General features: G+C 60.6%; 1 protein-coding gene across 1 annotated transcript; it reads right to left on the reverse strand.

Moving 5' to 3' along the window:
- Window positions 1–870: 870 nt before the first annotated feature.
- CDX1 (caudal type homeobox 1) lies at window positions 871–9,540 on the reverse strand. Its single transcript, XM_032197205.1, has 3 exons — window positions 9,114–9,540; window positions 1,239–1,384; window positions 871–1,077 (listed from the first exon to the last, which is right to left on the reverse strand). Exons 1-3 carry the CDS (start codon window positions 9,538–9,540, stop codon window positions 871–873), a joined length of 780 nt encoding a protein of 259 aa, XP_032053096.1.
- Window positions 9,541–15,383: the final 5,843 nt, after the last annotated feature.

Here is a 15,383-nt window from a genome sequence, read left to right on the forward strand (position 1 = left end):
GGTCCCATCCACGTTTCTCCCCCCAACCCCATCAGATGTCCTGCTGGTGAAGATGCTCTGCTCCCGTGCCATGGGGCTGCAGTGAGCGCAGCTCGGTGCAAGGCTCTGCGATGCTGGGGGTCGGCGTTTGGCCCCTGGGGCTGGCTCCTCTGCCCTGTCCTGATGGCAAACCTTCTTCTTCTTGTCCTTCCCACCGTGGAGGGTGGTCTCAGACCTCAGCAGGGTGGTTCAGTTACGGGGTGGAGGTCCAGCACGTCTCCTGGTGGCTCTTTGTGGCCACAGGGATGGAGCTGGGGACGCAGGCGTGGTGGCTGGGGGACACGGGGGGCACTCGCCCAGGTCATGCTGCAGCTCGCTGCCGTCTCCCAGGTTTGGAGGAGCCCCTGTTCCTCCTCAGACCCCACACGAGGGTCCTGCATGGCTCACACCATCCATCTCACTCTGCCGTGGGCAGATCCTGCAGCCCAGCTGAGATTTGTTCTGCCTCGAGTCCAGCCAAACCTTTCCTCTAGTTCAGTCTTGCTCCAACCACCCCCAAAAGCAGCAGGCAGCTGGATCACCCCATAAAGCCATCCTCCACCACCACCTCACGCCCGTCCTGCTGGCTCTGCGATCGTCCTGGGGGCTACGGCAGAGCCCAGAGCAGCGCGTTGCCCCCGGGGAGAGCAGCACGACCTAACCCACGGTTTGTGTGCGGGACCGAGCCCACCAGCCCCTCGGGAAGGCGACGGTGCCACCTGGCCCAGCCTCGCTGGCTGCCCCCGAGCACAGCCGGGGACAGGGGGTGGGTCTTTGGGCAGGGACCGTCCCTCCTCGGAGCACGGCGACCCGTGGTGCTTATCTCTCGGTGTCCGGAGCTGGCGGAGGGGGCTAAGGCATGAATTCCTCCTTGATGGTCAGCGGCGACGAGGAGACGAGGCTCGGGGCGCTGCTGCCGCACAGGGCACCCATGGGCCCCGGCGTGCCCACGGCCGGGGGGGTCGGCGTGGTGGTGCTGGTGGGCTGGCTCTGCTGCTGCATCTTCTTCTTGTTCACCTTCCGCTCCTTCGCCCGCCGGTTCTGGAACCAGATTTTCACCTGCGGAGAGACACCGAGAGCCGTGCAGAGGAGGGGACGCAGCTGAGGACAAGCACCCCGAGGCCAGGGGATGGAAATCCCAGGGGCTGGAAGCTGGGTGGGAGCAACGCTGCCCTCTCCCAGCCCCAATTCCACCATTTTTTCCCCATTTCAGCACTGACCTGCCGCTCAGTGAGCCCCAGGGCAGCGGCCAGCTCGGCCTTGCGGCGGATGGTGATGTAGCGGCTGTAGTGGAACTCCTTCTCCAGCTCCAGGCGCTGGTGGTCCGTGTACACCACGCGGTATTTGTCCTTCGTCCTGGTCTTCCCTGGCAGAGGAAGCAGAGCCGGGGTGAGCCAAGAGGGGCTGGGGGGGGCCAGGAGCATCCCTAAGAGCATGGGGGAGCTGCGCAACCCCACGGGTAGCTCTGGAGCAACGTGGTGATGATCTAGGACCATGGGGCGAGAGAGTTGGGGGTTCCTATGGGATCTGACACCCACCCTGGGTAACAGCAGGGTGTTTCTCTGTGTTGGAAAGTGCCTTGGGGCAGGGGAAGTGGCTCGGTGGGAAGGGCAGGAGGGGTTCAGCTGCATCCCAAGAGGATGGGCTGTAAATCCCACGTGCCACGATGTGCCATCCCCAAAAGGAGCAGTGCTGCAGCCCCGGGCTGAGCACCCAGAGCACAGGCAGCCTGCACACATCCAGCCTGGGAGGGCTGCGGGGAGCACAGCTCTTTGCCACGGAGCCCATGCCCACGGTGCCACCACTTCAAGGCCCACGGATCACGGAAAGGAAAAGAGGAAAAACCCGGAGAGCTCCGTTCTTGGGTTCCCCCAGGTTTGGGCACAGTGGAGCGAAGCTGCACTCCCACAGAGACTCCGACTCAATGTTATTAGACATCAGAGACTCCACACAGAAACACCTTCCCTCCCAGCCTGGAGATCTGCCCATGAACCAGCTCCGTTTCATTTCTAAGCATCCTGGAGGGGATGGGAAGCAGGGAACGTGCAGGCAGCCCCTCGCCGCCCCCCAGCACACACACACGGGGCTCTTGCATCCCAAATTTGCCAGCAGAGCGATTCCCAGGGGGGTTACAACGTAAATTAAATTTACACATAGTGAGCAGCTCCCTGAGAAACCACACACCCCCTCTGGCTGCGCCAGCCTCAGGGAATCCTACGAGATATCTGTTTTCTCATAGAGTTTTTTTCTTTTTCTTCTGAAAGCAAAACCTTTTCAGGAGAGATAATAACTGAAAAGCGAGCATCTTATTTGCAATATTACTATTTGAATGCCACTGCTCGGTGGAAAAAATAAAATAAAACAGCTGAGAAGCAACGGAATTGACAGCTAAAATAAAGAATACAGAAATAAGGTGGTTTGTGGATACCGCATATGCCAGAAATTTTAGCAGGAATTATTATTTCCTGCTGCAGCCACAAATAGATCCGTCACAGACCATTTTTTTTTATTCCCTCTTGGTTGCTCATCCCTGTCAGGTTCCCGGCTCTGCCCCGCTCCTTCCCCCGTGCCAAAAATTGGGGAGCAAACGCAGCCAAGCCAGAGATGGAGTCATTCACCTCGACTAATCGGCGATGTTTGCTGAACTCAGGAATGTATCGTGGGTGATTCACAAGGAAAAGAAAAGGATTTGCAAGGAATACTGTTGACAATGAATAATGCAGCCCCCTTGAATGTCAATGCGGAGTTGCGCTTAGCTCTCCCTCGGCGGCCCTTTTATGGCCCTGTGAAAGGAAAGAGGAAATTTGGGCCGAGCCAGTTCACTCTGAACGGGGTCCCCTCGTGCCCCAGTGCCGCCGTGGGGAGCTCGGGGGCAGAGGGATGGGGCAGCCCCCAGCCTTTATCCAGTGGACCCAGTGGAGGTGGATGGGGTTGTCCCGGGTCTGTGGCACAGCCCCTGGCTGCTGGAGGGAGCACGGACGGGACAGGGGGTGCAGGGAGCCTGGATTGCTCCTTGAGGTCCCACAAAGCATCTTCCCCTCTCCTGCCACCAGTCTGCCCAGCCCCATTGTGCATTCACCCTTCTCGTCCCCAAAAGACCAGCCCAAAGAGCAGCTGGGGCAGCCAAATCAAGACATCCACGGGGCTAGTGGGAAAGGTTTCAGCACTGGGATCAAGGCAGGGCCCGTGGCTTCAAGGGGAGAGGGCATCGTTACTGCTGTTAATGTGTAACCCTAATAGCGCTCACCTGAGCCACGATTAGATAAGGGAATGGCTTTAACACGCTGCACAGGCCCCGGAGGACACACTCCTGAGCGTGCACGCACATGCACTCGCACACGCGCTGGGGGAGACCCCCAGCCCTCAGCCTGTCCCGAGGGCAGCCTTGGGGACGGGGATGGGGACCTGGAGATCCCCGCGCTGCACCACGGCACTGGGGCACCTCTGGGACGCACAGGTCGGGGTCACGTAGCCCTGGTGACACGGGGTTGTTGCTTCCCTGCCTCCAGAGCAGGGCAGAGGAAGGGAAAACCAAGCCCCAGCCCTGCACTGTTCATCCCCAGCTCTGCACCCACCGGGCTATGGAAGGCACTCTCCAGCCCCAGCCTGCCCAAGCGATGGCTTTCGGCAAGAAGCTGCACCCAAACAGATAGGCAGGGGGTGTTTTAAGGCTGGCGTGGAGCAACTCTGAGCTCTGAACAGCTGAGCTCAGACCAGGGAGGAGCAGAGCCCTGCACCGTTTCCCAAAGGTCTCCATTTCACAGGTCAAAGCAGCTCCAAATTGCGGCGGCTGCGAGCCCCGAGCAGTGCCGCAGCCATCAGGGCTCCGATCAGGGCAGCACGCAGCAAGCAGGGGTACGGCAGCCCCTTGCTGGAGCCGAGGAGATGAGAGCTCGCCGCTGCATCAGCAGAGGTCCCCGAGGCCTGGGGACACGGGCACGTGCCGGTCTGGGTGCCAGGCGCCTTGCAGGGCTCTTTGCACGGGAGGTGCTGGCGGGGACGGAGCCGGCGCCGCGAGGCTTTGCACGCCCTGCTGCACAGACACTCCTCGCATGACTGGCGTAAAAAAATTGGGCTGCCCTGAGGTGGCTTGGAGAAACACGGGGAAAAAACGTCGTGGGCGAGAGTCCCATCACCCGGGAAGGAGCTTTCACTTGGTGATCCAGCTGCTTTTTTTTCTGGAGCAGCATCTGTTTGCAAAGGGGATAAAATCCCCCCCATCCTAGGAAAGCGGGTGCTGCATCTCTCCCCAGTGAAAGCCTTAATGAAAACCTTCCCTCTGCCCTGATGTAGCCAAGGCAGAGCTATGGATGGGGAAACTGAGGCACGGAAGCAATGCCAAACCCAAATGGAGCCCCAGGGTCAGAGCCGTGAGCCCCCTGGGGAGCATAAACCCTCCCTCCACCCTCCTACAGCTCCAGAAGGGGAAAATGCAGAGAGAGGGCAGCCGGCACAGCATTGCCCCGTGACAGATACCCTGGGACAAGGGTTGGGATCAGCTCCTAACGCTCAGCTCCCTCCCAGCTGGAGCTCACCCAGCAGCCAGCTGTGCCCCAGCTGTGCTGCACGGAGGGGCCGATGCTCCCTCTGCCGAGCAGAGGCGACCACAGCCCTTTGTGCTGATGCTGGGGACAGACCGCCCGGCACATCTCACTGTCCCCAAACCTGCTGGAAATGGCAGCTCCGAAGCCTGCACTGCCTGCAGAAGGGGCTGAGCACCCCCTGCACACACTCAGGAGCCACCCAGAGCCCTGTGCCGGGGGGTTAAATGCCCGCAGGACCCCTGGTGCTGGGACCAGCACGGGGTTCACGAGCCTTACCATTCCCTGCCATATTCCCAGCCCTATCCCACCCATCCCAGGAAGGACACGGCCACGTGGATCCCGATTTCCGAGCTGCTGGGCTGCAGGCAGGGCTCAGCCATACCCACAGCCCTCCCCGAGCCAACACCGAACCACGCCGGGGAGTTCTTCCTGGTGCCAAACTTCAGAGGAAGCAGCAATGCTGCCACGGCCACCCCTCCCGCAATAAAATCTCATTTGACTCGATAGGTCGAGCACTGGAAGTGTTTCGGTTACAAAACCACGCGCATGCATCCCGATGGTTTTGTAGCCTTTGCGTGCAGGGGATCGAGCTCGGCGCTTCCAAAAAAGCCCTGTGGCTTTGCTATGAATACAAACAGGGGCTGTATACCAGGGTTTGGGGGCTGGCAAAGCCAGGAGCAAAGCCCAGGGCACAGCCAAACAGGGGTGGTGAAGCTGGGAAGGAGCAGAAGCGGCCGGGGCAGAGCTGGGTGTGGGGAGCGCAGAGCAGAGCAGGGGAGCGCAGGCTGGCCCCGGCCGGGCAGGGTGCCGGTGGCAGCCACACGTCCCCATCCCAGCCCTTGGCCACAGAGCAGCAGCCCGAGGCTGGGCGTTGGGGCTGCGGTGATTCAAGCCTTTATTTTGGCAACGGGCACATTCCTGGGGCTGCTCCTCGGTTTTACGAGCGCCGCCGGGCAGGCTCCTGCGCGGGGTCAAAGACCGCGCCGCGAGGGTGCCAGCACGGAGCATCGCCCCCATGGCACGGGTCCGAGCCCTGCTCAGTTCCTCCAGAGCTTCACGGGGCAGGTGACACAGCCTTGGACCCTCTCCCCCTTCACGGCCTCAGCTCCGGGGAAGGATCCGTCCCCCTTATCCAAGCAATCGCAAAGCTAACAGCGCCCAAGCGGGTGTCCTTGAAGGGTCCCCCGCAGGAAATATCTCCATTGGCCAGGGGGTTTAAGTGTCCCTCGGCTAATCCCGGGGTATTAGGCAGCCCGGCCCAGCACGTAGGGACCTCCAGTGCTCCAGGGAAGCCCTTTTTGTTCAAGGAAAGTCGATTCTAGGAAAGTTTGAGCCGCCTGTACCTTGGCCAGCTAAGCATTCAGCAAACCCCAGCGGAGGCCAGGAGCAGGTTGTGGGTTAATAATTCAAGGGGAGAAGATCGGTGGGGCCCCCAGCGGCATGCAGGCACTCTGGGTGACACGGGGGAGCAAAGGATTTCGTGGGGAGCAGCCACATCCCAAAATTGGGGGCCTACAGGAGAACCCATGCAGGGGCCTCCCTTGCCAACACGAATCCTGCCTGCGCAGGGCTGCTGCATCTCATTCATGGGGGTTTTAGTGTTGCCTTCAGCTTTCAGAGATCTCCCTAGAGCTGAACAAGGAAAAGGGAGCTGGAAACAGAGAATGGAGTTGGAATTGAAGACTGCACGCCCAGCAGGTTGAACCCTGCTCGTGCTCAGAGCATCCTCATCTGCTCTCCGCCTGGGCACCACGGGCACCACACCACGGGCACCCACACCGTGCCGCCCCAAGCATCTCCAGCTCCCCGGGGATGCCCTGGGCGCACTTTCACTTGCAATATTTAGCTGCAACCAGCTCCATTAGTGACCTAAAGGCCGGCCCCGCGGCAGCACCCGGGCATTTACATAACTAACGAGCAGGGGGTGAACTTCAAAGTTCAGCGCGCTGCCACTTCCAGCACCTTCCTGAGCTTTTTATAGAGCAGGGGTGCAATTCACAAGGAAGTTTGCAAATAATTGTGAATAAGGAGGAAGCGCGAGGCTTTGACACTCCGCTCGTGAAGATTTTATGAGCAGAAAAGGAGGTGATGCTCGGGAAAGAAAAGGAGGGCTGGGGAGGCCTTGTTCGCTCTAATTCCTGATTTCGAGAGCCCTGCATCACAGCCCCTGCTGCTGCTGTTCCCCAGGCTGGGTTTTGCCCTCTGCCGTGGCTAGCTCAGGTATTTAGCAAGAGGTATATCGATTCTGCACCCCGTAAGCCTGACGCTGGGAGATTTCTCTCCGATTTTTCTCAGGCTCTGCTCCGTGCGTGCAGGACCCCCGGCACACTCAGGCCGTGTGTGAAGTCGCCTCTCAGCAAGGCACAGCTCCTTCCCCAGAGCCTGCAAACTGCAGCCGATGGCTGTTTATACAAGGGAAGACGGAGAGGGAGCTGCAATTTACAGCCCTCTGAAGTATTATGATTTACGGCGTTCGCACAGAAACTCTTGATATTTATAGCAAGAAGGGACGCGTATTCGTTTCCTATTCCCACAGCGGTGAGAGGGGCAGTTAATCCATCCAGGCTGATTAATGCTCAGTTTATTGATTTCAATAAAACAATTCATTCCCGAGTCTCACCTTTATCTATGTCAAACCCATCTCTGCTCTGCTCATTTTCAAGCTTTATGGAGAAAAGCGTCCGCAGCACTTGCAGCTCGCTGCCTTACTCTAAAGGGAGAGAACCCCCCGGGGAGGGCATTTGCTGAAGGTGCCCGTCCAACCCAGGGGGGTTTTGCTCTGCTGCCCTGCTCGCTGGGACTGATCCTGCTCTACATGATGATGGCTGGTTTATTTGTTCCTTTGTATGTGTTCAATCTCAGAGATACCAACTCAGCAGCGGCTGATTTTTGCAGAATTCAATCACTCACTTGCCACATAACTCAATCAAGGGGCACTTTCAAGCCCCCGGTCTGTCAGTCCCTTGATCCAGAGGAGGAGAGTGCTGATCTCTTTTCTCCCCACTTTCATTTTTTCATCTCCTCTCCCACCTCTCTCTAAAAATACACATGAATTCAGACCAACAGAACCTGCAGAAGCTGTGGGGTCCCATTCACTGCCTAGAAGGAGGGGGCCATTCTTCCTAAATAAGTATATTCAGAGCTTAAAACAGGCCAGGAAATACCAGCCTGCCTCTCCCCTCCTGCTTGCAGTCTGGCGTTAGCTGTTTGCACCCCCGGGATGCTCTGCCTGCCCATCACAGCCCCTGCTCCCTCCGGGACAGCCCCGATCCCAACCCCACCATGCACCAAGTGCAGCCACGGAGCAGTTTTCCACGCAGGGAGACCCCAAACACCTCTGGGCTGAGCCCCTTGGCACCACACAGCCTCTGAATGGATCTTGGCCATCATGGCCCCAGCACCATGCATGGGCCAGCCCCACATGGTGATGGTGGGGAACCAGAAGCAAGCCTAAAACAGGGACATTTTGCACCTCGATGTGCATTTTTAATCTGGGAGCCATGGCGAGGGACAGGGTGGTGGTTTGGCCAGGCTGGGCTGGGAACCCTGGAGGGGAACATGAAAGGGCACGGGCAGGGCAGGACAAAGGGCCCCCCACACCTCACCTCGCTGCCAAAGGAGCCGGCCAGCATCTCCATGACAAAGCGAAGCCTTGTCAATTTGGGCTGGCCCCGAGGGGTGACTGCCCACCGCCTTTGAAGTGGGCAGCGGGGCGGCCTGCGGGCAGGGGGCTGCAGGGGCCCAGACACTTCCCCCCCCTCCTGCCCCGGGTCAGGAGTTCAGTGGGGACAGGACCCCGGGGACAGGACACGGGGACAGCGGGGCCACCCGGTGCCAGGCACAGGAGCGGGGACACCCGCACCCACGGCACGCAGCACCCTGAGCACCCCCACGCACCCTGCGCATGGCACCCAGCTCACCTTGCACGCGCACGGGGCGTGTGGCATCGCCCGTGCACACTCACCGACCCCGTGCAACAAGTGCCTTGCACGCAGAGCCTCGCACACCCTGCACTGAATGCGCTTTTGCACCTCTTAACCGGGTGCACGGCCACGATCACTGCTCACACACACAGCCACAGCCTTGCACACACACCCTTGCACGCACCAACAGCCCGTCCGTCACCAACTGGAGCATGGACGAGTGCCCCAGCAGAGCAGGGTGGGGCAGGGCTCCTCCAAAAAGCCCCTTTTGGGCTGCCTGCAGCCGGAGCACCCCACAGCCTCACAGGTCTCCAGCTCTGCTTGCCCTCTCCAGCAGCAGCAGGCGAGGGCAGGGATGGTTCAGAGGCTGGCTGGGACTTTCCAGCCATATGCAAGGCAGAAACCATCCACTAACCCCGGCTGCTGGCGATAAGGAAGGACAGGGCAGCCCACCTGCTGGTACCCTCCATACCCATCCTCACTCCGTGCCACCTCGGTGGCCACACAAGCTCTGTCCCTCTCTTGCAGCCACAGACCCTGCAGCAGGACCCAGCCCTGCAGGACTTCAAGATGAAGGCTCCTCTGAGCAGAGGAAGGAGCCGGGGTGCGGGGCTGGGGGTTTCCTTACCGCTGTTGCTGGTGCTGGGAATGCTGCGCCTCATCCACTCGTAGGGGGTGCGCCTCTGTGCGTTAGGGGACAGCTGGGGGACCGAGCTGCTGATGGGCGGAGGCAGGAGTCCAGAGCCCGGGGGCTGCATGGGGTTAAAATCCGGGGGGCTGAATCCGAACTGCCCCGGGTTGGCGGTGGACGAGGCGGCGGCGGTGCCGTACGAGTGCCAGTCCTCCTTGGCAGGGGTGTAGGGAGAGCCCCAGGCGGCCGCCGGCTGCCCGTGGTGCGGGTCGCTGTTAATCCCCGGCACATGGTGGTAGCTGGCGAAGTCCGAGTACTGGGGAGGCCCCGGCACGTAGTTCTGGGGGTTGAGGTTGAGGCTGGGGTGCCGGACGGGGCTGGGATACATGTTGGTGTCCTTATCCAGAAGATAACCTACATACATCTTCCCCGGCTGGCTCCGCGCTCATGCTGCGCCGTGCCGTGCCGTGCCGCGCCGTGCCGGGCCGGGTGTCGCGGTGTGGCGGCCGCCCCTCCTTCTCCACGCTCACCTGGGCGCCTTGGGGAGCTGTGTCCCGGGGCCAGGCACCTCCCTGCCCACAGGCTTTTATTGGGCCCAACCTCTCGCAGCATTTGCATTGAAAGGCAGGTTTGCATTTCAAAGTGCAGGAACCCCGGGCGGCGGGGCGATTCAAACCTCCCGCCTGCACCCCGCCGGCCCTCTGTCCCCTCGGCGGTCACCAGCCCGCTGTCCCCACGGTCCCTTTGTAGCAGCCGGGGCTGGGGACGCTCCAACACCTCCGGCACCGCATGGGAGGAGGCCCCAAAGGAGCTCGTCCTGTCCCTAACGCCACTCGTAACCCCAGGAGTGGGGTGGCGTGGGCTGAGCCCGCAAATTAAATCCTGGCTGCGGGCAGGGGACAGGTTGGGCTGCACCTGGCGTTGGCCCCATCAACCATGTTGGGGACACCAAACCCTGGCTGTGGGGTGGCGCTTTCCCCCTTTTCCCTCCCCAAACCAGCTTCTGCCTGGCTTGGAAATGGGTCGGAGGGAAGGGGTGGCTCTGGGTCCCCCAGCTCTTACAGCATTTGGGGGCAAGCCCACCCCTCCAACCCCATAGCCCAGCCCCAGAGAGCAAGACAGACAGAGCTGGATGCATGCTGGGGGGCACGGCCACTTCCACACCTCACCCAGAGCAGCCTCCCGGCCTGCCCTCTGCTCTGCAAGGGGAAGTAAAAAGGAAACCCATAAAACACAAAAACACAACCCTCCTGGGGCTCCGGCACAGCCCGGGAGGGCTGGCAGCGCTGCAGCGAGAGGAGTTTATTGTCTGTTTTCTGTCTTAAAGGAACAAAAAATCCCCATCCATTTTTTTTTTCTGATAGAGAAACCTCCAGGCACAGCCGTTTGCAGGCTCGGGCTTTCACTTTCAGCCCAAGCCCAGGCCCGCCGGGGCTGCCAGGAGGATGTGTCGGCACCTCCCTGCTCTGCAACAGCCCCATCCCTGCTGGGCAAGGGCTGCTCTGTCCTCATCCTCCCCGACTGAAACAGCCCAGACTTGGGCAATAAGAAACCGAAAGAAAGAAAAATAAAAATTAAAAAAAAAAGTAAAAAAAAAAAAATTAAAAAACAGGGAAAAGGATTTTGGATGCAATTGAGAGGAGGGGATAACCCAACAGACTCTCTGCGCCTTCCCCAGTTGTGGCTATGAGCCTGAGATGAGGTTTCAGGGTGGGGCTGCCTCCCAGATTTGTGGGGTTAGAAGGAAAATGGTAACAAAAACGACAAAGCTGCTGTGGTTTGAGGAGCTCAGTGCACGCATGCACAGCCACTTCTCACCTGTCCCCCTACAGCTGGCAGGGATGTCCCTCCTGAGCTGGCATCACCCAGGCTCTGCCTCCTGTGACCTTGCCACCCCGGGGTGGAGGTGGCCCTGCAGAGCCCCTGTGGCCAGTGTCCTCCCAGCCCCAGCACGGGGGCTCGGTACGGCTGTCTCCATGCCACAGACCAAGGAAGGATGATTTCCCCCAGAGCCAGCCCAACCCTGGCATCTCCACACCACCCGAATTAAAGGTTTTCACCAGGCAGCCTCCAGGAGCATCCCAGAAGACCACATTTGAAGGGTCCAGAGTCCCTTGGTGCTCAGCCCAGCATGGTTTAGCAGGACATCACTCACACCGGGGTCCCATGGGAGAGCAGTTTGGGGGCTGCCAGAGCCCCTGGGGGTCTCCAGCTGGACAAGGGGAGGTGGCAGTGCCCTCTCCACCCTCCCCAGAGACCCCCAGCACCAACCCCAGCTCGGGGAGCCCCTTCCAGTCCTGCAGTCCTGCTGGAAACCTAGAGGAGGCCGGGCAGAGCGGCCAGGATTTCCCCGGCTCTCCCAGGGACTGGGTGCTGCTATCTGTGATCGAGTGATGCCATCTCCTGGAAGCCACGGGGCTGGGGAGCGGAGGGCTGGGAGGTCCCCAGGGCCAGGCTGCAGCCAGCTAGCACAGACGGAGCAGCTCTGCAGGGGAGGCCACGGCCTCACCGCCTCCTCTGTGCCCATGGAGGAGGCACTCAGGACACGAACCCAAGCCCTGAATGTCCCCAGTTTGCTCCGAGCCCCTTGGTTCTTTCAGAGGGATGGGGAGATGCCCGCAGAGCTTCCCTTTCCCCCGGATCCCCAGCACCCCCATGGGCGTCTAACCTCCCCGCTGCCCCCCAAAACAACCCAAGGTGCCCCATCTCAGCATTGCGTGGCCCCCCCTGCACCCCCAGCTCCTCCTGCTGCCCCCCTGCAGGCAGAGGAGAGCAGGGGGCAGAGCGTGGCTGCTGCGCATCGCTCCTGCCACCCACTCCCAGAGCAGCAACCTGGAGAGCGTGGAGAAAGCACAGCCACCCTCGGCCCAGCTGAATGCCCCGAGAGCATCCTCCCACCCCTCTCTGCCCATGTGCAACCCCTGCCCAGCTGCAGGGTCCTGCCTCAGACCCATGCGTCCCCTCCTGGCCTCGTGCAGACCCGATGGAGGTCCCCCAGGGGCAGGGGAACCTCGCTCCCTCCTCGCCTTGTGCCGGCGCGGCGCGGCGCAGAGGGTTAACGATTCCCACGTTAAGTGGCTGCAGATGTGTGGGAAAGTCTGGGGCGACCGGACGGCACCGTTATTAACATCCACCCCCCCCCGAGCCTGCCGCTGCCTCCCGGGGCCCCGTTCAGCACATTTCATACCAGGGCTGGTGGCGGGGGTGAGCAGAGCACGTGGGATGGGGGTGGAAAGAGGCTGGGGAGGGGGAGGCAGCGGGATTTCATCCTCTGCTGCTGCCTGCTGCCTCCTCCCAGCACCAAACCCTGAGGAGGTGACAGGGCAGCGCCTGGAGGGACACTGCCCTCTCTCGTGGGCTGAGGCTCAGCCACCACATCACAGCGATGCCGAATCTCCCAGGCTGACCTGTGGCTGATACGGGCTCAGAACTGAAGCCACGGGCCCTCGTTGAACCTCCAGAGAAGTGGAAAGGGCTGAGAGCTGCTGCTCCTGCCCTACCTGCCTCCCCCCTGCTGCCACATGGGACCTGTCGCTGACTCCTGCACATCCTTTCCCACCGTCCTGCCAGCTCACCTGGCTCAGGTGGCTTAAAAGAGCTTAAAAAAAGTGGCTTGAAAAAGAAATCTTTTTCCCAGGGTCCCCAGCTCATCCTGGGGTGGGACAGCAGGTCACAGAGCTGCTGTGATGCCAGAGCAGAGCACCCCACAGCATCCCCATCCCGTTGGCTGCTGTGCCCCCCAGAAACCCAACACCACGCTGCCCCGAGCCCACGTAAGCTCTAAGGCCACTTATTTGGCCTTGCTGAAGGCCAGAGACCTCCGCAGAGAGCAGCTCTGGCAGCCTCCCCTGCAGCTGTCCCGGCCCCGGGGGAATCGCTGCGTCCCGCAAGCCTCATGGATGGAAGTGCAGGCGCCCAAAATAGAGGTGAGCAAAGCAGGGGGGAGAGGCAGGGGTCACCGAGCTGCTCCCCCCACTGCCCACGCACCCGCAGGCGCGAGTCCCTCCGGCGCTGGGGCTTCCTCCGTGCTGGCCTTTCCCAGGAGCTGCCGTGACCCCAAACCAGCGCCGGCCCCGGGTGCTGGCTGGGGACGTGCGGCGCCGCGTGCTCGCCGGGTGCCGTGGGCTCTGCAGCCCCCCCCCGGCATCCCAAAGCAGCCGTCATCAACCCCAGCGGGCTCCTCCTGGGAATTTTGGGTGCCTCCATCGCCCTTTCTCCCGGTCTGGGGATGAGCACTGGGGTCACCTCTTTATAGGGAGGAGGGGGAGGCGCCCGCCCTCGGGATCAGGATGCGTGCCGCACCGTGCCGGGTGCCTGTCCCCGGTGCACGGGGCCCAGCAGGATTGCACCGATGGGTTTTTCCCTCTCCTGTTGTTTTGGGAAGAGGGATGGTGCCGGGAAATGGCTCTGCCTAGCTATTCCCAGCAGGGACCCAGCAGGCACGTCCTTATCCCTTGGGAAAAGCCTGGCAGAGAGCCCTGCGCGCAGCACATCCCCGCCGCCTGCCCCCGGCTCTCGGACACTCATCATTTCAGCTGGGGGGGGGCAGCCTGGCCCCTTGTGCCCTGTGCCACCAGCAGGTGAGCTCTCCAAACACAAGCTCTCCACGTTGGATTTCCATCAGTGGGCAGCACGTGCTGAGATAGCAGGAGATAAGCGGCGATGTCGTGGGCTGGGAGTCACCAGCTGTGCCCTTTGTGCGCGCCTTCGCCCGGCAAGACGGAGGGGATGGCACCGCCTCGCCAACAAGCCGGGCCCAGATCTCAGCTGTGTTGTCTTTGTGGGAAGGGCTTTTTGATCTTGGAAGGAAAAAAAAAAAGGACATCTTTGCAGGGAAACGTTCTCTTTCAGGATGGATGATGCATTTTCTTCATTTTTTTTACTTGGATCAGACTAAAGCACGTCCCCAAGGCAGACACGGGGACAAGAAGTGCTGGTTCAGAGGGCAGTCTCCATCCAACCAGCCTCTGCACCTTGTTATAAAGGTGAAACAAAGTGCAAAAAATCCCTGTGCGGACAGGCTGTAACGTTGTGCCTCTCAAGAGCTCCTCAGAGAATTGATTTGCGCTCATCAGGGTGTGGGGGACTTAAAGCGGACCCATTAACCTGCTCCCCGTGGGCACTCAGCCCTAGGGTGCAGCACATCGGATATAATGGGATGGATGAGGAGGAGATGGGGGCTTTTAGGTGAGCTCCATGCCCTCGGCAGCCAAATGTCCCCATCCAGCCCCCACCATCCCCACGTCCCCTACACCCTGTGCCAGGACAGCCCCGTTGTAGGGTATCTTTTAGTCCCTTTTCCCCCCCAAAATCAAAAATCACTATCCTGGGGTGCCCCCACCATAGGATGCTCTGCCCCAGGAGCATCGTGGGGAGGGTAAAAGTGGCCAAGGGCACACGTTGGAGGTCCGAGGGTCCGGATGGGGGCTTTGGGGCTGGGGGGGGGCAATCCCGGCAGAGTTGGGGCAGGAGGTCCGGAGGGAATACGCGGAGTCAGTTCAGCACAGGCCTTCTTTAATAAAAACATGAGTCAGCTGCTGGCGTGGGCAGCGGATTTTCTAAACATCCCCTCATATCCTGAGAAAGGAAAATAAAAAGAAAAAAACAAATCAAAGCAAAGACATCGGGGGGGGGGGGGGGCGGGCTAGAGAAAAATAAATAAATAAATGAAAAGAAGAAGAAGAAGAAAAAGAAAACAAGGAAAAAGGCCAGAATTGAAAGCAGACACGGGGAGAGGGAGAGCAGCTCCCTTCCCTCCGGTTTAGGGAGGCGAGAGCCAGGCTGGTCCCGGCTCCTTTTGTTTCCGCTAGCTGGGCCCTGCTGCTCCCCTGCTCGGCTGCCTGCGGCCAGCCTCCCCTCTCTGCAGCCTCTTGGCCTTCTCCTCCTTTTATTTTATTATTTTTTTTCATTTGTATTTTTATTTTATCCCCCCTCATCGCGCCGCTCCGCCGGGCTTTAATCGAAAGTTTGGCTCAGCCAAGGGTCCCGCAGAGGGTGGAGGGAGGAAGTCGCAGGGACTCCGCTGGAGAGGGAGCCTCCCGCTCCTCCTCCTCCTCCTCCTCCTCCTCCTCCTCCTCCTCCTCCTCGCCAGGGCTCGTTTATTTATACACGCACACACACACACACGCGTGCACACCCCTCTGCCTTTTCTGCACACCGGGGGCCGAAGCGGCCGAGCCCCCTCCCGGGGTGTGCTGGGGGCTGCGATGCGCTAAAGGGAGCAGCCCTGGGGGCTTGGCCGCAGCCCAGCCCTGGCACAGCTTTCCC

The sequence above is a fragment of the Aythya fuligula genome, chromosome 14, assembly GCF_009819795.1.
Source record: "Aythya fuligula isolate bAytFul2 chromosome 14, bAytFul2.pri, whole genome shotgun sequence".
In the NCBI taxonomy this organism is placed as follows: domain Eukaryota; kingdom Metazoa; phylum Chordata; class Aves; order Anseriformes; family Anatidae; genus Aythya; species Aythya fuligula.

Bases quoted from the DNA above. Each gene is read 5' to 3' on its own strand.
- CDX1 (XM_032197205.1), bottom strand. From the start codon at position 9,540: ATGTATGTAGGTTATCTTCTGGATAAGGACACCAACATGTATCCCAGC. The intron at 1,385-9,113 runs GTAAGGAAACCC...TTCCTCTGCCAG, and splicing joins TCCCAGCACCAGCAACAGCG to GGAAGACCAGGACGAAGGAC. The intron at 1,078-1,238 runs GTCAGTGCTGAA...GTCTCTCCGCAG, and splicing joins TGGGGCTCACTGAGCGGCAG to GTGAAAATCTGGTTCCAGAA.